This window comes from Ictidomys tridecemlineatus, chromosome 3 (assembly GCF_052094955.1).
Source record: "Ictidomys tridecemlineatus isolate mIctTri1 chromosome 3, mIctTri1.hap1, whole genome shotgun sequence".
Classification (NCBI taxonomy): domain Eukaryota; kingdom Metazoa; phylum Chordata; class Mammalia; order Rodentia; family Sciuridae; genus Ictidomys; species Ictidomys tridecemlineatus.
In genome coordinates, this window is record NC_135479.1 from 114,802,342 (window position 1) to 114,827,870 (window position 25,529).

Consider the following 25,529-nt stretch of genomic DNA (forward strand, 5'->3'; position numbering starts at 1 on the left):
AGGGTTCTGCACCTGTCTTCTGAGGAACAGCTTGGACAATTTTTAGAAATAGGGAATTTGCTGTTTTATAGACCAGTTTCAATATGGCCCATCTAGGGATGTTTTCTTATAATTTAGAGATGGAACTCAAAGGATTCAGGGAATTCATACTTAACATATCCATCAGCTATCTTTTTTTTTCCCCCTATCAGATGGCTCAACTGTGCTGCTATCAAGTGCTGGAACAGGGTAGACTTGTGGTTGAAATTTCTGACATTGAATTTTCTGAGGGGTATTTGGAGTGCTGGCTTCTGGTGTTATTCAGGCATGCATGTTAGGGTATTGAATATGCAGGTGGAAGAATTAGTGTTTTGTTACTTAAAAATTTTTGGCCCATGGATAAGAGTGAGTCATGAAAATTCTACATTTTTATTTTCTGATGAGATGGGAAAGTATGGTAGTGAAATACAGACCAATACCTTCTTGCTCATTATTAAAGGTAAGTTTGAAATAACAAATTCTTTAAAAATAAATAAACAAGATTTTTCCTGTGAATTGCCAGAGAGATGGTGTGAGTAGGGGAATGAAGAGTAGAAACACTCCAAAAAATGGGTAAAATGCCATTTTTGAGTCTATCTAAAGGAAATAAGTCCTGAGAAGCTGTTTAGATGAATAGTTTGGTGTTGGGCTGATGGGGGCACACTGCTGTACACAAGTGCTGACAATTCTGGCAAAGGGATATTCTGCTAAGGACTTTTTCATCTTTAGGCAACTGATCAGAGATTTTTTTTTTTAACCAGGGATTGAACCTAGGGAAACTTAACCATTGACACATCTGCAGCCCTTTTTATTTTGAGATAGGATCTCATTAAGCTGCTTAGTCCTTCCTAAGTTGCAGAGGCTGGCTTTGAACTTGCTATCCTTCTGACTCAGCCTCCTGAGCTGCTGGGATTTTAGACGTATACCACTGACCCTGCCCTGATCAGAGATTTTCAAAAGGATGAAGTTACTGAATCCCAGCTTATTTATCAGAACTCTGGGGATATTTTAAAGCCCATGATAAGGTTTTTCTTTTCCTCCTACCATTTTTCTCAAGCACAAAACATATCAAGGATCTAAAAATTCCAAACTCAACTCTTTAAAAAAATTTTTTTTTAGTTGATGGACACAATACCTTTATTTTATTTATTTATCTTTATGTGGTGCTGAGGACTGAACCCAGGGCTTCACACATGCTAGGCAAGTGCTCTACCACTGAGCTACAACCCCAGCCCCCCAAACTCTACTTTTATGATTGGCTGAAACTTTGAGATTCTCTTCACCCACTGTTAAATATCTAACTCTCTTATAACAAGAAGTTCACTCTAGCTTATATGGAACTTCATTTCAAGGGATTTTATAGTTTCCCAGAAGTTTGTTTTAATCAAAGAAAAGGGTAGTGTTACTATAAGGTAGACAAGACTTTACCCACTAGGATCCCTTTCTGAACCTGAAAATTAATTTGACATAAAATAGGTAAGCAGAAGAAATCATACAAACAATATAAATTTGACAAGGTATGAGAGCCCTTGTAAGAAAATGTAGACCCAAAGAAGTGGCAAAACCTACATACTTTTAGATTATGTTGAACAAAGAAAGGCAATTCTGGAAAAGTAACAAAATTATGTGGGGAGGCTTAAGGAAGATTGGATTTTTTTTTTTTTTTTGGTATCAGGGATTGAACCTAGGGGTGCTTAACCACTGACCACATCCCCAGACCATTTATTGATTGATGATTGATTGATTGATTGATTCATTCATTTATTTTGAGATACGGTCTAAGTTGCTAAGACTGGCCGTGAACTCCAGCCCCAGCCTTCTGAGTTGCTGGGATTACAGGCATGTGTTACCAAACCCATGGTGAATGCCTGTCTAGGAATTATTTTTAACAAGGTCTGTTTGTACAGAATTCTCTCAGCTACAACTCCCATTGAAGAGTGTTACCTTGCTCCTGGTTTAGGGAGGCCATCTTTCACAGGGAAGTTTTTTATCTCTTGCTTTCTGAGAAAAACAGGAAGATTTTCCCATATAAAATGCTTATCAACTTTTACTAAAAAGAAAATAATTTTTGCTGAGATTTGTATTGCTATTACATTGAAACTAGAGATTAAATTGGTGGATCTTTGACATTTCAACCTTATTGCATATTCTAATCCACGGGCATCCTTTATATCTTCATTTATTTAGGTTTTTAATTTCTTGTTTACAGCTTTGGTTCAAATCTCTGCCATTTAAAAATATTGCTTAGGGTTTTAAGCCCATTCCTCCAGCCAGACTTGGAGATCTAAAACATGAAATCTACAGGTTCTCTGCTTTTTAATCCAGCCTGTGACTTTCCCTACAGCCACTTAGTCAGCCAAAGTTTAATAGAGGACATCTATCTAGTGGGGAGAACTGATTCTAAACATGAGAACACTCCAGATTCTAACCTCCTATGCCAACCCACACAGGGCTGGTAATAAGTTTGGCTAGCTCTCCTCCTCCCAGAAGTTCTTCTCTGCCTACCAGCCCCAAATGTGAAATATGCCAGGCATGAAAGGGCCTCATCACTGGCTTCTACTTACATAAAAACAGCTGGTCCATGTCTAGAATTTCATTCTTTCAGCTGTCTTCAGCCTAGTGGCTTTAAAAAAAATAATAACATTTTAAAAATATGATTCTATTTCTATTTTTCCCCTCAGTGTTATGGCAAAACAATGATATTTTGCAAACTTCTATAGCCTATCTATAAGCATTTTTAGAAACTGGTATTAGACCCCCCCCCTTTTTTCCATGTGAGTCAGCCTGTTAGGAGAAAGAGGATCCTATACTTTAATTCTTATCCTAACATGAAACACAAAAGTCTAAATTTTAGGTTGCATAATAATTTCAAGCACCAAATTTAATCAGTGAGATCTTAATTGTTTTCTTTCATAGAGATAGCAAATCTGTTGACCGGAGATTTCTGATATTTTTCTTTTCATAGTATTTTGGATTTTGAATATTTGAATTATTCTCCAAAATAATGTCAAAGGATTTACTAAAATTACAAGAACATTCACCTAAAGTTCTTCTGAGAAATGATCCACCACAGGTCACAGATAGGACATTCTTCATTGACGCTTCTAATCAAAGCCTGACTGCCATTCCACTGGAGATCTTGGCATTAAAGGAATTAGAAGAAGTGCATTTGGAAAATAACCAGATTGAAGCAATACCCGAGGACATTCAGCAATTAAAGAATGTCAGGATCCTCTACCTGAATAAGAACAAACTGCAGGACCTGTGCCTGGAGCTGGGGACGCTGAGCAACCTGGAGGGCCTGGACCTCAGTTACAACCCCCTCCTCTCCTCTTCCCTCCCAGTCATCAGCAGCCTCCGCTCCCTGCGGGAGCTCCGGCTCTACCAGACTGACCTGAGGGAGATTCCCATCCTGATCTGCAAGAGCCTTCGCCATCTGGAACTGCTGGGACTGGCTGGAAATCACCTGGAATCGCTACCGAAGGAAATAGTGAACCAGACCAAACTAAGGGAAATCTACCTGAGGAAAAACCAGTTCAAGGAGTTCCCGCAGGAACTCTGTGTCCTCTACGACCTGGAGATCATCGACCTGGACGAGAACAAACTAACTGCCATCCCAGAGGAAATCGGGAATCTGACGAGGCTGCAGAAGTTCTATGTGGCTTATAACAACCTGACCTTTTTGCCCGAGTCTCTGGGCCAGTGTAGGAAAATATCAGTGCTCGATTTATCGCACAACCTCCTCCATTCCATCCCGCGTACCTTTAGTGAGCTCCTGGAGATGACGGAAATGGGGCTGAGTGGGAACCGCCTCGAGAAGGTGCCGCGCCTTATCTGCAAGTGGACCTCGCTGCACCTGCTCTACCTGCGCGACACCGGCCTGTGCGCGCTGCGGCGCTCCTTTAAGCGGCTGGACAACTTGCGCTTCCTGGATCTCAGCCAGAACCACCTGGACCACTTTCCGAAACTGATCTGTGGGCTGAAGAACCTAGAAATCCTGGCGATGGATGATAATCAAATAGGGAAGGTACTGACTCCCTTTCCTCTGTCACTATCTTCTTGGGGCTCTTCCTGCCCTAAGTTGGTGTGTTCTGTGTGTAAACAGAAAATCTGAACTGACTTTATGGGTGAAAATTCAGTGTGACCAAATATATCCTTAGGGGAGGGGTACTTTGTACTGTTTTCCTGTAAATAGCAGTGGCTATCATAAATAGCAGCTAATATTTAATTAGAACCTGTATGTGCCAGTCACCAAGCTAAGTATTTTACACCTCTTATTTTGTTTAATCCTTACAGTGACTTTTTTTTTTTTTTTTTTTTTTTTTTTTGTCTTTGTGAGGAAAATGACAGGCAGGGAGCTGAACTTGTCCAAGGCCACACAGCCTGTAAGTGATAGAGCCAGAGCCCAACCCACAGCTGCTGGCCTCCAGGGTCTATAATAAAGTCTACTTCCTGACAGGGTTTCCATAAACAGCAGGTTTTTCTTACACATACATTTAGACCTAAATGTTCCCATTCGTGGGAAACTGCACAGATTTGTTCCTAATCTCCCACAGGTGTGCAGGCTTATAGTTCAAATTGGTCATTATAGCATTGTTGATAATCATGAAGTATGGGAGACAATCTGAATGTCCCTTAGTAGGGGATTGGGCAAAATCAACTGTGGTACATTTGTAACATAGAATGCTGTATCATAATCTAAGAACTGGAACTATATATGTGAAGGTGTATGGAACTCAAATTTTAGAATAAGAATCACAGTAAATATTTTCTGGTTCTGAGCACTTTAGATCAGCAGTTCTTTTTTTTTTTTTTTAAGACGGGGGGAGGAGGGAGAATTTTTTAATATTTATTTTTTAGTTTTCAGCAGACACAACATCTTTGTATGTGGTGCTGAGGATGGAACCCTGGCCGAACGCATGGCAGGCGAAAGGCGCTACCATTTGAGCCACATCCTCAGCCTAGAACTCAAATTTTAGTATTGACTAAAAAGTCACAAAATTGTGGAACTTTATCATACCATTTGTACATTATTAAATCACAAAAAATCACACATTTATACATTCATATATATGTATGTGCATACATATACACATAGATACATATTTTTATGGATATTTGTGTACATAATAAAAGTATGTAAATAAAAATTGAAAGGAAAATTACTAAATTCTTGATGGTAGATGCCTCTTGGAAGAGAAAAGAAAGTCAACAAAATGGGGAAGGGATAATAAGGAAGCAACTTTAATATTAGAATTTCATTGTGTTTATTAAAAGATTTGTGCAGTGGGCATGCATGTGTTTTTATCTTTATTATTTCTTAATATTTGAAAATTAAAAAGAATAGAGTTGCTATTTCAAGCAAAGGGCAACTGCAGAGAGAGAAAAGGGAGATTTTGGAAATCAAAATCTGGAACCAAATAATAGTTCTGATTTTCCTGGCCATGGACACCAATCTCATATATTCACCAAAAGTTATAAAAAATCCTGGGCCTTATGGATTTATATTTTAAATATTTGTGGGGGGTAATAGGGATTGCACTCAGGGGCACTCAACCACTGAGTCACATCCCCAGCCTATTTTGAATTTTATTTAGAGACAGGGTCTTACTGAGTTGCTCAGTGCCTCCTCATTGCTGAGGCTGGCTTTAAACTCGAACTCCTCCTGTCTCAGCCTTCCAAGCTGCTCGGATTATAGGCATACGCTACCCTGCCCAGCTATATTTTAAATATTTTTGATTTGCAATTTCTAAAACTTTTTCCTAATTGCTATGGGGTTTTCTTTTCTTTTTAGGTTTCACAATTTTATTTTATAGAAAAGTATTCAATATATACTTATTGAGCACTCTATTGCTGTGGGGTTTTAAAACTACATTTTGATGGTAATCTGAAATATACCAAGAGAATCTAAGACTTACTTTCTACTAAGGTAGCACCCCACCTTGGAGAATTTTCAAGGTTCCATTGTACATGACAGCAAAATCCCCCCCACTATTCAACTGCTTATATAAGAAATTCTTTTTAGTGGACAAGCCTTTCATTCTAGAGTTGAAGTGAAAGAAATTAAAACATAAAGTGCTTTGGGGAAAGAAAACACATTGACTTCATTCCTATCAAGTTATAAAGGATACCTAATCCTTTCTTGAGAAATTTTAAGAGGTCAGAGTCATACAGAGTCTGCTTGTTGACAAAGATAAGCCTTATTCAATACCAAGAGTTACTGTAAATGAAACTGTACTGCAATGTAGACATGATAAATATTTTTATATTGAACACAAAAATCTCTATGTACCATTGCTTTTATCTTTAATAATTCTGATGGCATGTTTTGTGCTTTTGTCCTTCTTTCTAGTTTTCCTCTTAGGCTAATTCCACCTGTAACCTCCAGGGCGTTTCTCTCCTTAATGACACATGTCCTTCAAACTAGCTTCTTATCTCTCCCATCCCAAAATCTCAGCTGATGGGTTTTTGGCTCTTGAAGCCTGACCAATGGCTTCTGTTTGCCTAGGTGGATAAAAAAATAGCTGATGTTCGATGCATGGACTTAATTTGTACTGTAGATTTCTATTAAGGGAGAAAACCAAAACAATGGATTCAACATCAAAATGGCATAGCTCAATTATAGTGCCAGCAATCATTCCCCTCTATTGATGTGCTGTAGATTCACTCTATATCCAGATTTATTTCCATTATACTTTAATATGACTATGAGAATCTAGATATTGGATCCTGAAAAAAATCTCTGAACATTCAATATACTTTGAAAAAGAAAAGCTAAACCTATGTGTTAAGTAAACAGCAATAAGAGCGAAATCACTAAGTTAAAATAAAGTTATTAGATTAAAAAATCTTTTCCCATTGTTTTGAATTGCACCAAACACAGGTGCTTTCTTCTTCTTCTCCTTCTTCTTGGTATTGAGGGTTGAACCCAGAGATGCTTTATCACTTAGCTACATCTGCAGTCCTTTTTATTTGTTATTTATTTTATTTTTTTAAATATTATTTCAGTGTCTTGCTAAGTTGCTGAGGCTGATCTGGAACTTGCTATTCTTCTGCCTTAGCCTCCTGGGTTGCTGGGATTAAAGGTATGTGCTACCTCATGCCCAGCATGCAGGTGCTTTGTATGGAAGAAAATAAAATGCCTGATGAAGAATTTTTAAAAACCAAGGAAAAGAGTTTAAACATCAATTTCTCTGAAGATTGACTTAATCTGATTTTTAAAAGTAAATAAATAGCTGTATATGATGGCACATGATTGTTAATCCCAGTGGCCTGGGAGGCCGAGGCAAGAGGATGGCAAGTTTAAGGCCAGCCCCAAACTGGTGGTAATAATAATAATAATAATAATAATAATAATAATAACGATGATAAAATAAAAATACATTTTTTAAAAAGTAAATTTTTAAAACTGAAAACATTTTAAAAGTATTGGGAAAGTGAGACCATATTTTATGCACACACAAAAGAAAAATGTCTTCTGGTTGATTCTAGGTATGTGAGACTTTAACAGATAAGTTGTGCATCTGGTGGGCTTGCCCTTGCCCCAAATGTGAGACAGTGATCTGTCTCTTCCACCTAGCTGTCGAGGTGTGAGGGAGAGGGGGCCTTCGATGAGCTGAGGTCAAACCAGAATGGAAAGCAGGATAGCAGATTAGGGAATGGGTGGGAAGAATGCCCAAGGGTAATGCAGGGGAACTAGGAGAAAGGATTTCCTGGTCAGGAATAAAACCAAATTCAAAAGTACGTGAGAAGCAGATGAGATGCATGGCTGGGCTTTTTTCTTTCTACAAGAAAATCTGTAACACAATTAATAGTGTGATTATGTCATATACATTTTAAAAATGAGATTTTTTTCCACGAGGTTCAAGAGAGCCAGAAAGAGACTGATTGGTGAACATGATAGTCATGCAGATTATGATTTGTTGAAAGAAGGGAATCTGATGTTTAGAGGTATTGGCTGAAGGTAATGAGCTTGTCTCTCCAGGTGATGGGTAACTAGGAGCCTAGGTGGCTAGTTATCACAGTGGTGGCACAGAACCTCCCTACAGGCTTCCAACCCCAGAAGTTTGGCTATCTGTGAGATGCCCACCTATTACCCATATGGGACACTGGAGCTTTAGTATTCACTGGAAAGCAGAACGTGACAAGTGAGGGTCATAATAGTCTTCACCAAATGCTCCAATTGGAAATGGTATGAACACATGTTTGTTTCCAACTGAGATTTCAACTGGGGTTTCAAAATTGCTCAATTAAAGCCTTTAGGGCCCGATGTGGTGGCATACGCCTGTAAACCCAGTGACTCAAGAGGCTAAGGCAGGAGGATTACAAGTTGGAATTCAGCCTCAGTAACTTAGCAAGACCTCCTTGTCTCAAAATAAAAAAATAAATAAATAAAAGAGATGGGGAGGTAGCTCAACGAAAAAGCACCCCTGGGTTCAATCCTTGGTAGCACAATAAATAAAGTCTTTACTGTAAAGGATGAGAGTCACATTACTAAATTTGTTAGTTCTGGTAACTGAATTTATTAATAATTAATTATCACTGCAATATTATACAACCACAGTACCTTTTCTTTTAAAAGTATCAGGCATTTATCATATGTGAGTTCATAAATTTGCAATAAAGCATGTTATAATCACTCTGATTTAAAGTAGTGCATAAAAGTGGGAACCAGAAAGGTGATAGGAAAAAAGGTAGAATTTCAGAGTTATGATCTACAAGTAAATATACTGCATGTGTAAACTTTTCACAGTAAGAGATGCTGCCTTGCCCTACTTTTCATTTAGCAATCTGCCTCAAAACCAGAAGTGGCATTTATTTTCTGACTGTTAAAGATAATCTTGATTTTAAACTTATCTCTTTGGAATACTTCTAGTTGCCTTTGGAGTTGGGCTTACTTTCAAACCTGAAGATACTTGGACTATCAGGAAATGAGTTCTCTTCCTTCCCAGAGGAAATCTTTTCTTTGGTGTCTCTAGAGAAGTTATACATGGGGCAAGACCAGGGATCCAAGCTTACCCAAGTGCCAGAACACATTGGGAAATTACAGGTAAGTCCCAAATGAAGACAGAAGCAGGCCACTTACCCCTAAATACAGGGCCTAAGAAAACACAAGGTGCCCCAGAAGCTGGGTATAGGATCATCCATGTTAGATTTTCAGTTCCAAACAAGTAGTCATTTTTACAGTTTGAGGTTTTGCTGTCACTGAACAACCACATGATGATCACTGCTGGATATGTCATGCCATATTTATTTCCATTGTGGGTTTGGTCATGTTCCAGTTGTAGAAATTAAGTTACACTTCTTTCAAATACATTTGCATATTGGTAAGTAGTCCCCTGAAAACTGTACTATTTTCAAGCTAGAGTACTGTACTAATGGCACGACCAGGGTCTGCATTCTGGTAGAAAGGATTCCCTCCAAGAGGTGGTGTGAGCTCCCTCCCTGCTTGGAGATGAGCAAATTATGTTGCACCAGGTTCCTGCTGATGATGGGTCCACAATACAGTGCTGAATCCTACAAAAGTAACAAGATAGCTTCATTAAGAGGAGGCTTACTGGCATCTTTTTATATATTCATCCTTTAAAGGACTGGTGTTTTCCCCATGTTACTGAATTCTTAATAATGATAAAGTAGATAGCTGGGTGCAGTGGTACAAGCCAGTAATCCAGTGATTTGAGAGGCTGAGTCAGGAGGATTGCAAGTTTGAGGCCAGTCTCAGCAATTTATTTTGAGACAGTGAGACCCTGCCTCAAAAAAAAAAAAAAAGGAAAGGGCTAGGGATGTAGCTCAATGAAAAAGTTAACTATGGATTTAATTCTCAGAATAGATAGATGATAGATAGGATAGATAGATGATAGATAGAAGTGTGGGCTACCATAAAACCCCCCAGTTATGGAACTGACCAACATGGCATGTATAACAGGTAATCTTCACTGTGACATAGAAGTCCTGGTCCTAATTCCCCATGCCTCTACCCTATGTTCATAGAACAACTTTTGTCTTCTAGCTCCTTGTACATGTTATACCACAATCAAAGAGTGAAATGCAAACACTGAATTTTTACCCAGGAAAGTTGGAAATAGTTATTGAACCCAAACCCATTATCAGTGCATTTTGTCTACTTCTACTTAAGTCAATGTTAGGTTGATAGCTGAAGCAATTATAATTCTCTCATAACTTCTGTGGATAACTAGTTATTGAAAGGAAGCAAGTGATAAATGCAGTTAAATTGTCCACACTATTTTTCTGTAAAGTTGTAGTAAGATAAATTTTCCATATTTTCTTTTCCACGAATAAATGGAAACTAAATCTTTATTAATTGTTCAAAACATTACAGAGCTCATGATATATCATCTTTCATACATTTGACTCAATTGGGTTTTGAACTCCCATTTTTACCCCAAATACAGATTGCAGAATCACATCTGTTACATACTCACATTTTTACATAATGGCATATTAGTGACTGTTGTATTCTGCTACCTTTCCTATCCCCTACTATCCCCCCTCCCCTCCCCTCCCCTCCCATCTTCCCTCTCTACCTCCTCTGCTGTTGTTCAATTCTCTCCCTTTTTTTCCTTCCCCCTTGCCCCTCATAACCTCTTATAATTTTGTGTATCATTGAAGGTCTCCTACCATTTCCATATGCTTTCCCTTCTCTCTCCCTTTCTCTCCCCCCATTCGTCTTTGTTTACTGTTAATCTTTTCCTCATGCTCTTCCCTCCTGTTCTGTTCTTAGTTGCTCTCTTTATATCAAAGAAGACATTTGGCATTTGTTTTTTAGGGCTTGGCTAGCTTCACTTAGCATAATCTGCTCTAATGCCATCCATTTCCCTGCAAATTCTATGATTTTGTCATTTCTTAGTGCTGCATAATACTCCATTGTGTATAGATGCCACATTTTTTTTATCCATTCATCTACTGAAGGGCATCTAGGTTGGTTTCACAGTCTAGCTATTGTGAATTGTGCCGCTATAATCATTGATGTGGCCGTATCCTTATAGTGTGCTCTTTTAAGGTCTTCAGGGAATAGTCCGAGAAGGGTGATAGCTGGGTCAAATGGTGGATCCATTCCCAGCTTTCCCAGGAATCTCCATACTGCTTTCCAAATTGGCCTCACCATTTTGCAGTCCCACCAGCAGTGTACAAGTGTACCCTTTTCCCCACATCCTCGCCAACACTTATTGTTGTTTGACTTCATAATGGCTGCCAATCTTACTGGAGTGAGATGGTATCTTAGGGTGGTTTTGATTTGCATTTCTCTGATTGCCAGAGATGGTGAGCATTTTTTCATGTACTTGTTGATTGATTGTATGTCCTCCCCTGAGAATAATAAGTACTTGTTGATTGATTGTATGTCCTCCTCTGAGAATAATAGTTGATTATGGTCCTTCAAATTTGTTTTTCCTTTTATCCCAATGCATGATATTCCATTGAGTGCTCATAGGCACTCAAAGGGGATTTTGGTTATTATAATTCATTTTTTCAAGATAAGGATTATTGTGGTGTACTATCATGTTATTTCAGAGTCTTAAAGAATTGTATGTAGAGAACAATCATCTGGAGTTCCTGCCCGTATCCTTGGGAACAATGCCTAACCTGGAAGTTCTTGATTGCCGGCACAATTTGCTTAAGCAACTCCCAAATGCCATTTGCCAAGCACAAGGTGAGAAACTTATTAGACTCACACCTAGGAGAGTCTGCAGTCAACAGTCCCATGATGAACATCTTCCTTGCCTGATTAAAGATCCATCTCGGTGCTTGGAGAACCGAGCCCTGTCCCACTACCTCCTTTCAGGGCTCACTAGTGAGTGATGTGGGAGAGGCCAGGCCCTGATCATGAGGTTAAGAGTTTTACACACGTAGGTTGTAATTTGAGTTGGAAAGAGAAATTAATAGCAACTGCTGAAAAAATTAGCATAAGTACACCTACCATCAGCAGAAGTTTACTGAATACATCCTGTATGTCAGAATTTTGAGTGGGGGGTCCTGCAATAAATTTTCATATAGGACACCAGTCACTTGAATAAAAGGAAAAGTATGGCATAGAATGGTGAAATCAAGAATGGACTTTTGCAATTATATGATTGACTTGGAAAATCACATAACAAGCCAGGCATGGTCACACACAGCTGTAATTCCAGACACTCCTGAAAGCCTGAGGTAGGAGGATCACAAGTTCAAGGCTAGCCTCAGCAACTTAGTGAGATCCTCTCTCAAAAAATAAAATATAGATTCTGACCATTCATTATAGTATGTTTATCATTTTGATGAAGTTTTATGTGCATGCATGTGTAGACCTGCATGTGCCTTGATAGTTTCTGTACCAAAAAAAAAAAGTACCCAAATATTTTCCACTGGGCTAATTTTTTTGTCTGCACATGCATCCATCCATGGAACCATTCATCTGTCTACCTAGCCATTCATCCATCCATCTACTTAACAAGCTTTTGTTGAGTACCTACTAGGACCAGATGAAATTTTTTGGCCACATTCTGATGAATCTCCAGGTTTACTGACATGTTTTTAAACTGTGGCTATTCAATGAAAGGAGGTGAAGAAATATGAGAGTTGAAGTTGTCACCTGCATACAAGACATTTCAAAAATCAAGGTCAGGTGTGGGAATACTCCTGTTCTTGGTCCCTGGAGGAGTAAAATATTCTCAAAGTTTTCAGTGTTAACTCTCTTCCTGTCCCTAGTATTTATTTACACTAGCCTAAATACTTCCTGTTGTTATGAAGAAGAGAACTTGGTTTGCCCCATTAAATCAGATGCCTCTTGTACATGGCAGGAAATGTTTCAAAATAACTGGACTAACAAATGCATATTTTAATTTTGCCTGATTTTTATTATGCATATGATTTGTATTATGTTCACGAAACATACAAATCAAAATTTCCCTGTATTTATCTTTTCTTCGGTAAATCAAGTAGAGAAAAGTAGCTGAGTTTGTAAGCCATTTATCATGGAGTATGATTTAAATAAAATTTTTCTCTTCTCCCTCCTTTATACTGAGTATTATCAAACTTTTCATCTCTGCCTATAGGATTAATGAAATACTGCATTTTGGTGTTTCATTTGCATTTGTTTTCATTGGGTGATGTTGAGTATCTTTCCCAGGTTTACTAGTCATTTTTATTTCTCTTTCAATGAAGAGTTTAAGATAATTCCTTGCAAAATATAGACCTGAACCATTATAGTATGTTATCATTTTGTAAAGTTTTATGTGCATGTATCTGTAGACTTGCAAGTGCCTAGATATTTTCTGTAAGGACTCACAGAAATCTGATAACAGTGGTTCCTTGTGACAGTTAAGATGTGACAGGGTTGGTATGAAAGGGGGAATCATTTTTATACTTTGTTTGCTGCTTTGGTATGCATACATTTTTATTTATATGAGGTTACTTTTATATCAGAAAGTATACAATTTTTCAAAAAAATAATTTGCCTATTAACTTGAGAGTGGTAGAGAAATGACTATGTGAGTCAGATGCCCCACGTTCCACTCTCTATTGACTAGACAGGTCACATCCATGTGTCCAACCCTGGAGTGATAATAGGAAGTAGCAAGGCTTGTAGGCTACTGGAGTGTCCCATCCAAAGGCACAGAGTCAGGTCTTCCAATATTCTGCTGATCTAAGAAACAAGTCTGAGAGCAGTTTTTTTCCAGTGAGCCATCAGTTGGCAACTACTGCTATAAAATAAAAGCAAAACCAAACAAATGAAAGAAAACCCCAAAGACGACATCCACTCTTAGAAGGATAAGAATATCCAATTGCTGAGTTTCTACTTTCTCTATTATGAGGAAGAAGACACGTAGAGATGGGCTTTTTATTAGATGAAATGAAAATATTTGTCCGTTCTTATACATCTGTGCTCTGATTTCTCTTACTAATGCAGAGGTGGATCCCTCAAATACTGGGCAGGTTTAGGAGCCAAATTAATGTTGTTTGTTCTTAAGATAAAAATCACCATTTGACAAAGTTAATTGGATAACTTTCCTTTAGTTACACCCCAAAGTCATTGTTTATTCCTTTTACATATACATATATTGTTGTTATTATTTATTTATTTATTTATTGTGGTGCTGGGGATTGAACCAGGGCCTTGTGCATGCTAGGCTCTACCACTGAGCCACATCCCCAGCCAAAATCCATTTGAAACCAAAATCTTTCTAGGCTTGAAAGAGTTGCTGCTAGAGGACAACTTGCTCACCCATCTCCCAGAGAATTTGGACCGCCTGGTGAACCTTAAGGTTCTTACACTGATGGACAACCCCATGGAAGATCCCCCCGAAGAAGTGTGTGCTCAAGGAAATGAGGCCATATGGAACCACCTTAAGGAAAACAGAAGAAAGAAAATAATGGTCACAAAGGTAAAATCAGCACAGATTCTTGTTAACACATTTGCGGGGTCTAGTGTTAAACAAATTGGAAATTTTTCTGTGGAGCCGGTTTTTATTTTATTTTATTTTTTATTTTTTTTTTTAAAGAGAGAGTGAGAGAGGAGAGAGAGAGAGAATTTTTTTAATATTTATTTTTTAGTTCTCGGCGGACACAACATCTTTGTTGGTATGTGGTGCTGAGGATCGAACCCGGGCCGCACGCATGCCAGGCGAGCGCGCTACCGCTTGAGCCACATCCCCAGCCCCCCCTTTGTTTTATTTATTATTTTAATGTGGTGTTGGGGATTGAACCCAGGGCCTCACATGCCCTAGGTGGGTGCTCTTCCACTGAGCCACAATCCCAGCCTCAGGGAAGAGACTCTTAGGTACTTTTATGGAATTTTTGAGAGAATTTTTAAATTTTGGCTCTCATATTTTTGTCCTGTATGTCTCCTATCTCTTGTCAAATAAGAAACCAACACATAAGCAAAGGAAACCAAAACTTTAAATCCCAAGGACAATCTAAAATTCTTGAACGATTTCACTTGAGTGAAAAAAAGCTTGTATTAACAAAGGCAGAAAATTGAAGTTGAAAAACTAAAAATGAAAGCATTTGTGGATCAGAAGCTCAAAGACCAGAGTTTTGCTGAGCCAGGGCCAGGATCAAAGGGCAAGGAGCCTTGGGATCCTGCTCTTGGCCATGGAGTCCATGAGACATAGAATGCGCCAGACAGACCAGGAGAGGTGTCCACTTCAGTCAGTGCTGGGGATTGAACCCAGGGGTACTTCACCACTGAGTTATACCCCAGCTCCTTTTGTTTTATATGTTGAGACACAGCCTCACTAAGTTGCTCAGGATGGTCTCGAATTTGCAATCCTCCTGCCTCAGCCTCCCTAGTTGCTGGCATGACAAGCCTGTCAATGTTCTTTATTCTTCAGCGGGTCAAGTCCCCATCATCTCTTACCAGTGTCACTACATTAGTCCCCAAATTGTCATCCCTACTTCCACATCCACTTTCCCTATAATCTGCCTCCACTCAATAGTCATACAAAGCCTGTTAAAATAGATTGGATAGCACTACTCTTTGCTGAAATCAACAGTTATTCTTTCACCTGGAGCAAGAATCAAAGTCTTTGGTCTGAAAGATTCTTTACCAATGACTCAACCCTATCAGACTTACTACCCTCCCTTTTATAAGAAATATTTGTGATATCTCCTTTTCTAAAATTTTAATAGAAAATATCACCTATCAAAACATCATTTCAATAAATCAAAATAATACACAAATTACAACATAAAGAAATTTTATAATTGTGTTATAAATTATAAAGTAAATTAGATTTTTTTTTTTGTATTGGGAATTGAACCCAGGGCTGCTTCACCACTGACCCACATCCCCAGCCCTTTTAAATATTTTATTTAGAGATAAGGTCTCACTGAGTTACTTAGAGCGTCCATAAATTGCTAAGGCTGGCTTTGAACTCATGATCCTCCTGCCTCAGCCTCCCAAGTTGCTGGGATTATAGGCAAGGGCCACTGCATCCAGCATAACCTGCATTTCTATTACGTTTTCCCTCAAAGTTGATACTAAGGTTTTACATGTATTTTATTTTATTCTTTTCTGGATTTTTTTTTTTCCAGAAAAGATCACACATGCAAGGCAAACCCTTTACCACTGAGCTGTGACCCCAGCCCCTACTTTTTCTTTTTGGTACTAAGGATTAAACCTAGGGGAAATATACCACTGAGCTATATCTCCAGTCCTATTTATTTATTTTAAAATTTGAGACAGGCCAGGATCAGTGGCATAATCTGTAATCCCAGCAGCTCAGGAGGCTGAGGCAGGAGGATCACAAGTTCAAAGCCAGTCTCAGTAACTTAGTGAGAACCTGTCTCAAAATAAAAAGGGCTGCAGATGTGGCTCAGCGATTAATCAGCCCTGGGTTCTATCTCCAGTATGGAGGGGGGTAGTTGATACAGGGTCTAGCTAAGTTACTGAGAATCTCACTAAATTGCTAAGGCTAGCCTCTAACTTGCAATCCTCTTGCCTCAGCCTCTGAAGTTGATGGGATTACAAGTGTATACCACCACGCTGGCTCCTTAACTCTTTTTGTCCAGCTAGGCAACAAAACATTTATATAAATTCTACTTTTAAACTAAATTTTTTTCTGTGAACGTGTTTTTTCAATATTTTAGGTCATTTTATTACAATTACTAATAGTATAAAATCATCTAAAAGAACAAATTTGTTACAAATTTTTATAATTGTGAGACATATCCAAATGAGAGGGACTTTTTTGCACTTTGTTTCGATAACCATGCATAAATATTGTGAATTTCTAGAAGGAGACAGGTTTTATCATGGATTCTACTCATGTAAATCTTTATTCACAAAGATGAGTTGTGAGAATGGAAGTTTTTTTGTATTATTTTGTTTTAAATAATAATGCCTCACACATTTCTGAACTTCTTCCAGATTTATATATCTAAAAGGAGAACGCAGGTCTTAGCTGACATATCAACTAGTCTTGCTTCTAATTTCTGTCTTTTTTTTTCTTCTATTTTTTGAAAGCAGAGTTGGAATTCCTCAGTCCTTGAGCCGTTTGTGGCTACACTTGTGTTTTGTATTGTCCTTTCTCTTGAAACTCCAGACATTTTGAGTCCAGGGCAATACTTCATAGCAAGACCTAGAAGAATTCAAGGTGTGCCAGTTCTCTGGAAAGTGCCAGAAGGGCAATGGTGAAGGGGATCAGCAGTTGTATTCCCAGGCTGATCTTAGGAAGGGGCAGTAGGGAAGTGGAAGCTTGGGAGAGAGATTGCTTTCAAGCTACTCCTGCCTGCACACCTTTCAGGAAGGTCGTGATGCGGACTACACATCACAGGATGAGAGACTGCTTAACCCAAACAAAAAATACTGTATGTTTCCAAAGTGCCTCTAGAGGGCGCACTGTTCCTTAAATAATCACCTCCCTGTTTTCACTCCCCATCTTTCTCTTCAAACTTAAATCAGATCCTGAGTGTTCTTCCAGGAACCAAGCATCATCCTGCCTCAGGGCCTTTCCTCTGCCTAAAGATGCCTTCCCCAGATATAGGCAAGATTCTGGTCCCCACTTCAGTGTCTTCTCCAAAGTCCTCTGACAAGAAAGAGCCCTTCCTGATCTACCTTATATAAGACAGCATAGCCCTACCACCTCATTCATTTAATCAGTAAATATCTATCAATTTTCTACCATATCCCAGGCACTATCCTAGGCACTGGAAATACATCAGTGGACAACACAAATATTTCTGTCCTCGAATTGCTTTAAATCCTAGTGTGAGGGGAATAAAAGCATGAAAAAAATAAAACAAAGTTTTATACTATGTAAAAAATGATAAGTGCTGTTGGGGGAAAAATAAGTTGAAACTTAGGGGAACTGAGATTGCCAGAACTGGTGTGTATGTAAACAGAGAGAGTGTTGATTTCCAGGAGATGATCAGGGTAGGTCTCATGGAAAAGACTGCTGCCGTAGTCCACCAGGGCTGCCATAACAGGGTATTGTACTCAAATGGCAGAACTGTGGTGGGAAGCACAAGGTCTCTGATGTCTCTTAAAATGACCCTAATCCCATCCTAAGGGCCCCACATTCATGCTCTCATCTAAGCTTAACTCCCCTAACCCCCCTCCAAATAGCACCACATGGCAGGTTAAGGCTTCAAGATCTGAATTTGGAGGAACACAGTACACTCCTCAGCAATGACAATCAAGCAAACACTTGAGAATCAAGCCTTCTGACCATTGGAAAGTTGGTTAGAGGCAGAGAGAGTACAAAGCCCCCAATTTAGGATTGTGTCTGGTGTCTCTGAGCAGGAAGGAGGCTCACGTGGATGGGAGTGAACAAGACAGAGACTAGTTAAGGGGTCCAAGAGGTCATGGGAGGAAGCAAATAAGATAGGGCCTTGAAGCCATTGGAAGGACTTTGACTTTAATTTTGGAGAGAATTCGGGGGCCACAGGAAGTTCTGATAAGAATCTATTATGAGAGAAGAGGTTTTCCTGAGTGAGTGGAACAGAGTAGGACCGAGGGAATAGGATCCGGCTCTAGTGGGAGCTGGTTTTAGGTAGGAGCCCAGTTGGATAGCAACTGATGTTACACACGGATTCCCCAGGCTTCCATTTCTATGCACGTCATTCTCCACAGTACTTGTCACCATCTGTCAAAATATATATATACATGTGTTTATTGTTTTTTCTGCCCACTGAAATGTGAGCTTCAGAAACTCAGGGACACTAATATTTAATTGCTGTTTCCCAAATGTAGAACAGTACTTTTTTTTTTTTTTTTTTTTTGCTTGACTGATTGGCTGATTGAGAAAGATAGAATATAAGATTTAGAATTCAAGCCACCTCCCACTCTCTGCATCTTTAAGACCACACACCAGAACAAAGAGATTTAATGATCTCCAGTGTATCATTGTCTTAATCCATTTTTGTTGTTGTTGCTATAACAGAATACCTGAGAACAGGTGAGTCATAGAAAATAAATAAAGGTTTATTTGGCTCATGGTTCTCAAGGCCAGGAAGTCCAAGAGGAATGGTATCTGAAAAGGGTGTCACAATATGGCAGAAGGTGAAAGTACAATTGAGCCCATTCCAAAGGAGGCGAAACACACGTGGAGGCCTTGCTTTGTAACGGTTGTCTCTTGCTCTCATTAACCCAGTCTTATGAGAACAAGGACTGAGTGTTAAGCCAGCATGGCCCAGCAGCTTTTAAAGATTCCACCACTTCTCAATGCCATTACATTGGGAATCGTATCCACGTGAGTTCCAGAGGAGACAGACCAAATTAAAAAGGCGACAATCATGACATCAGCAGATGCTAAGTTTGGGTTTACTTTGTTTGCAGATCCAGGCATGGTGGCGTGGGACCATGGTACGGAAAGGATTTGGGAAATATGAAGAACTAATCAAAACACGAAAGAAAGGAAAGACGTCTCCAAAAGATAAGAAAGGAAAGAAGGTGGAAAAAGGAAAACCCATAAAGGAAAAAAAGAAATAATTCTTATAAATTAATGAATTGAGGTAGTGATTAATGGATTAAGAAGGCAAAATGACCAGGAATCAGATGCCTTCCATGCTCAAACTTATAGAATTGTGGTTATTTGTGATAATAAATGATTCCTACTTTTGCTGAATTATTTATGGACAAAAGAATATATCTGGGAATGGCTTCAAAATAATATGGGGGAGGAGGAAGAGAATAGAGATTGGCTATAAACCAACAACTGTAAAGCAAGTGGTTGGTACTAGGAGTTTATTTTAATATTATGTCTGCTTAAAATTTTATTTTGAAAAAATTATAGATTCACAGGAAGTTCCAAAGAATGGTACAGGTAGATCCAAGCACCCTTCACCCTCCCTCAATGCTAACATCTTACATAATTGTAATATAATAATAAAACTACAATGACATTGGTACAATCAACAGAACTATTTCAGATTTCTTCAGTTTGCACATGTCCTGGTGTGTGTGTGTGTGTGTGTGTGTGTGTGTGTGTGTGTTTCAATGCACTTTTGAAACATGAGCTTTCTATAAACCATCACAATCAAGATACAGAATTGTTCTTTACAAGTCTCCCTTGTGCTATTCTTTTGTAGTCATACCTACACTACGAACCTCAATCCCTAAACTGTTCTCCATCTCTAAAATCCCATTATTTCAAGAATGTCATATAAATGGAATCACACAATTTGTAATTAAGATTGACTTTTTTCTACTTAGCATAATCACTAGTAGTTCATCCAAAATATTGCATGTATTAAGTTTATTCCTCTTTGTTTCTGAATATATTACATAGACCACAGTTTTTTTAAGCATTCATTCTCTGAAAGATATTGGGTTCTTTCCAGTTTGGGGCTATTACAAATCAAGCTGCTATGAACATTCATACACAGATCTTTGCATAAGCATAGATGTTTATGAAATTCATGGCACTGCACAGGGAAGAGAATATCACATTAACCAAAATATGCCCTTCTATAGCCCTCAAAACCACTCACCCTGATGACTCTTTTGAAGTAGTACTGATTTAAAATTTACATGTTTTCTAAGCAATGATTGCAATCCTAATTATATTGTAGCTAGAGAAAAGCAAGACACAATGTGATTTGATGGTATCAGAACAGAAATGTGTATGCAAACATCTCTGCTCTGCAATGGCTTTGATGCAGTAGTATAAGAAAAACAAAAACAAAAATATTGGGGGTGAAGGTATAGGGAATTGAACCCAGGGGTACTTAACTACTAAGATACTTCCCCATCCCTTTTCATTTTTATTTTGAGGCAGGGTATTTCTAAGTTGCTTAGGGCCTCAATAAGTTGCTAAATCCAGATTTAGCAAACATGGAATCCTCCTTTCTCAGCCTCCTGAGTTGTTGGATTACAGGTGTATGTGCCACCAAGCCTGGTTTCAAGAAAAAAATTTTTTCAAAAATTGCTTAGAGAAACACAAAAGTTTTTATTAATGAATTAGTAATAAGAAATACCCAGAGGTGATAAGTTAACAATTTGTTCTAACTATAAAATATTTTACTTTATTTTAATGAGATGTGATTTTCATGCAGGATTTTGAATTTTTGGCTACCTTTTAACCAAGATTTATATATCAATGGCCATTATTAGTGTACATAGTTTATATCTGAGAGAAAAATGCAACACAACAAAGTTTTATGTTATAATAGCAAAGATAACATAGCACTTTTACACAGCTAGTTTCTTTTACATTAGATTCACATTTATGTGCATTTAGGTACACACACACATACACCTTTATATTTAGAACATGAATAGGAAAACAAGAAAGAAAAAATTTCAGAGTAAGAAGAAAGCAAAGACTCTATCAGAATCTCAACATGTTTGGTAGGCTTTCTAAATAGTAAGTGAACTAATTATATATCCAAAACAAAATCTGTTGAAAAATGTCATCCTTTTTTCATAAGACAGAGAATAAAGACATGTTGGAATTGAATTATTAGTTACATATATTTACAAAGCTCTTGTAACATAAGTCCCAGTAAACAACCACAAGTTGATACTCAGTTGATGACACTGGAATTTGCTCATACTCTTTTCCTGCTCTAGAGAATTGTTCCTAGCTAAGTAAGATCTAAGAAGCCAGTTTACCGAAACCCACCATGGTCAAAGTGAATGCCTCTTCTTTTGGGATCTTGGTCAAAGGATCCTAGTTCTTCCTCCTGTGAGGCTGGGAGGGTCCATCTTTTCATTCCTATCTCAGTGATTTCAGGGAGTTTGGTCACAGCACATAACAGGTATCTAAACCAATGTCCACAGTCCCGAAAGTGTGATGGCCGAAGGCTAATATCCAGCTCTGTTAACTCTTTGAGGAACCACAAATTTTGGCAGAAGATGGCCCATCCTGCATCACAGATGCCATCATTATAGCTCAGGTCAAGCTTCTGCAGTTTGGTCAGATGTCCCCTCTGTATAACTGATGCTGCAAAACAAAATGAGTATTGCTCCCAATGCAAAGAAACAAGAATACTTTTTACCCTTGTTGTTTCCTATCTCACATAACACGGCATCTCTGGGATTAGTAATGACAATATTAGTAATTAGTAATAATTTGTTTTTAACTAACAGCTTTTATTCAGGCATCTGAACAAAATTTCCCCTGTACATGCCATTTGCAGTTTGAAAATGGATTTTTTTTTCATTTTTCCAAATCTCAACCCAAAGAATTTCATTTTTGTCCAGTTCCTGCTCTCTGCCTCCCTGGACCCTGGCTTTCCTTCAGACTTAAACGTCTGGAGAGACGATTCATTGGCATGAACTCAGGACCACTTGTAAATAGTCTTCTTGTTGTTTAATACTGTTTAGTTATTTCCTAGTCATTCATTCCATCATTCTTCATTCAATAATTATTTAACCAAGCACTTTCGGTGTGCAAAACATACTTGGATAATTTCACTTTAGAGATCACTAGTACACAGGACAATTTCCCCCTTTGAATAGTATATTCCATAATAGATTCTATAAAGGCACTTAATAAATAATAGTTATGATAAAACTAAGAGAAGATAACAATTTCTGCAAGAACAGGTGGGAGAGATACCCAAGGCAAATAGCACATTCTTTCCTCTTCAGCCAAGGTATCTTGGAGTGTCAAGGGATCATGAAAAGACTCCCCATTCAACCTCCAGAGCAATGACTAGAGAGGAATCCCTTTGACAGCCTTCTATGGGTGACTACCATGATTCCACCTGAACCATCCTTTCAAGTTCATTGGGAAGCCACTTTAGCAGGAAGAATCCCTTCTTGGGCCCCCTGTCTGCTCCCAGTGACTTTCACCCATCAGTTCTGCTGGTTAGCTGGAAAACTCAGCTCCTCCTTCTCATGCGAGTCCTGCAGTGTTGGACAACAGTCAGGTCTGCCTCAAATTCCACTTTGAGGACTAACCATGCCCTGGTCTTTCAATCACTTCTCATCCATCATGGATCCCAGATCAAGTAGGGCACTCCAACCCCATCTCTTTCATTCGCCAACAGGGGGCGCTGGAGAGCTCAGTCGTCTGAATACTCAAGAGCTGCTGTCTGTCCCTAAGTGTCGGTTTCAGTGTGTGTCACCTTAATGTCTTATCTCACATCATTACTCCCAGTATTCTCAAGATCTGACCTATGTTAAAGACAGCGTGCATGTTTTCGCCCCACTCTTTAGAAAAGTTTGTAGCAGAGTGTAGTGGTGTGTGCTTTTATGGCCGAGGAGTTAAAGGCCAGCCTAAGCAACAGCCTAAGCAACAGCCTAAGCAACTCATCTGGTGGCGGGGGTGGGGGTGAGGGGGTTGAATTATGGAAATTATCAAATATACAATGATTAGAGAGGAGAGTGTGGCTGCCCTGTCCCAGCGTTCAGCCTCAACAGTTGTCTTCATTACACTAATTTTGCCTCATATAATCCTCTTTCGTCTACCCTCTCCTTTTTGAAAAGTATTTTTAAAGCAAATCTCACTCATTTTTCTATCCTTTTTGGATTTTCCATATGTGAGCACCCTATTTACAGTATTCTTTTAAAATATTTTATATTTACTATATCTTTAAAGATCTGGGTAGTGGAATTGTGGGTCATGTAAATATTTGCTTTGTAGTCTACTCTATGGGGGGAAAAATGTTTGTTTATAAAGGAAATGAACACCAGCTACCAGTGATTAACAAATCCTTAATGTTTCTTTTAGAAAGAAAGCAATATAAAAGTGGCAAAGGCTAAACCCACATTTAGTAATATTGCTACTAAAAATTGAAAGAAGAAAAAATATCCCTGACAAATGTAAAAGTATAAATTTTATGTAAGGGAAAAAAACTAGCGGCAAAAATTAAGAAAAACATACAATGACTGAAGGTATAATTGATAAAATTTGATGTCGACCTAAATAAAATGAATTAAAGAAACAAATTTTAATTGTAAACTTTAAATAAAATAACTAACTTATGTATATTTAATGGTTTCAAGCTTGGCATGGTGGCACACGTCTGTTATCTCAACTCAGGAGGCTGAGACAGGAGTATCACAAGTTCAAGGCCAGCCTCACCAACTCTGTGAGACCCTGCCTCAAAATAAAAAAATAAACAAAAGATGGGGCTGGGGTTGTGGCTCAGTGGTGAAGCGCTTGCCTAGCATGTGTGAGACACTGGGTTTGATCCTCAGCACCACATAAAAATAAATAAATAAAAGGTATTGTATCCATCTACAAGTAAAAAAAATATATATTTTAAAAAATAAACATAGGGCTGAACTACATTAGGTAGAGCACTCCTGGGTTTAATCCCCAGTACCAAAAAATATTTTTAAAAATTTTAAAAAAGAAATAAAAGGGCTAAGGATATAGATCAGTGGTACAGCATCCCTGGGTTCGATTCCCCAGTACCAAAAATAAATAAATATAAATAAACAAATATATATAACTATATATAGGTAACAAATATGCATATAACTATATATATATACATAGCAAATACACATACATAGTTATCTCTCTTGATATACATCTTTTGAATTGGATACCATTAAAAATACATATATTTAAAATATATATTTTTTATTAGTTAATATAAAATATATATTTTAAATATATATGTTTTAATGGTATCCAATTCAGAAAATAGACTTTTAAAAAGCTGATTCTTTCAGAAGATTGGTAACATTGACGAACATCTGTGGTACTCAGAATTCTATGATGGGACCCCCCAAATTTCCACCCTACTCTCCAGGACTGTGAATATGATAGATTTTGCTTCTATAAATAAGTTACATGAAATGGCACAGGTCATATTAAGAAAGGGAGATTATCCAAGTGGAGCTAACCTAATCATACTAGCACTTTAAAAGGAGAGCATTTTCTCCTGCTGGAGGCAGAGGAGGAAGGAGGTCATTTAGGAATGGTGAGAGGTTTGAAGGATGAGAAGCTCAGAAACTGTTTTGCTGGCTTGAATATGAGGGATGCAAGTACCCAGCAATGTGGGCATCCTCTAGGAGCTGACAGCAGTCCCCATTTGAGAGCTAGTAAGAAAATGAGGACCTCATTCCTACAGCTGGAAGATACTAGACTCTGCCCCACAAGAACAAGCTTGAACGTGGATTCATCCCCAGGACCAGACTGACACTTTGGTTTTAGCCTCGTGGTTTTCTGAACACAGAACACACAAGCCATGCCAGACTTCTGACCTATGGAACCGGGAGTAAATACATGGATATTGTTTGAAGGTACAAATTAATCTGTTACACAGCAATGGAAAACTATATGTTTAGTCAGACTAGTCAAGGGAAAATAAGGATAGAAATACACATTTCAATATCAGCAATGAGGAAAAGTGTATAGCAACGGTCATTAAAAGGATAATAAGGGAACTACTTAATTTCTATAAATTCAACCACCTAGGTGAAATGAAAGACACAAACTATCAAAACTTACTACAGAAGATAATATGAGTAATTTTATCAATTTTTGAAATTGAATTTATAATTTAAAACATTCCACAAGGAAAATTTCACCTTTAGCTGACTTCAGTGGTGATTTCTGTGAAACGACTGAGGAAGGAAATAATACCAATTCTATATAATATTCTCAGGAAAT

General features: G+C 38.2%; 2 protein-coding genes across 9 annotated transcripts in view; one reads left to right on the plus strand and one right to left on the minus strand.

Moving 5' to 3' along the window:
- Positions 1-19,875, plus strand: part of Lrriq4 (leucine rich repeats and IQ motif containing 4) — a 28,893-nt gene extending 9,018 nt beyond the window's left edge. For both annotated transcript variants that reach the window (XM_078043613.1, XM_078043612.1), the window contains exons 2-6: positions 2,984-4,045; positions 8,894-9,067; positions 11,548-11,686; positions 14,200-14,396; positions 19,292-19,875. In XM_078043613.1, the coding sequence (XP_077899739.1) occupies positions 3,023-4,045; positions 8,894-9,067; positions 11,548-11,686; positions 14,200-14,396; positions 19,292-19,444 (1,686 nt within the window). In that variant the 5' untranslated portion in view covers positions 2,984-3,022 and the 3' untranslated portion in view covers positions 19,445-19,875. The remainder of the gene's footprint in view (positions 1-2,983; positions 4,046-8,893; positions 9,068-11,547; positions 11,687-14,199; positions 14,397-19,291) is intronic.
- Positions 19,683-25,529, minus strand: part of Lrrc31 (leucine rich repeat containing 31) — a 32,676-nt gene continuing 26,829 nt past the window's right edge. For all 7 annotated transcript variants that reach the window (XM_078043617.1, XM_078043616.1, XM_078043614.1 and 4 more), the window contains one exon: positions 19,683-21,899. In XM_078043617.1, coding sequence (XP_077899743.1) covers positions 21,565-21,899 — 335 coding nt within the window. In that variant the 3' untranslated portion in view covers positions 19,683-21,564. The remainder of the gene's footprint in view (positions 21,900-25,529) is intronic.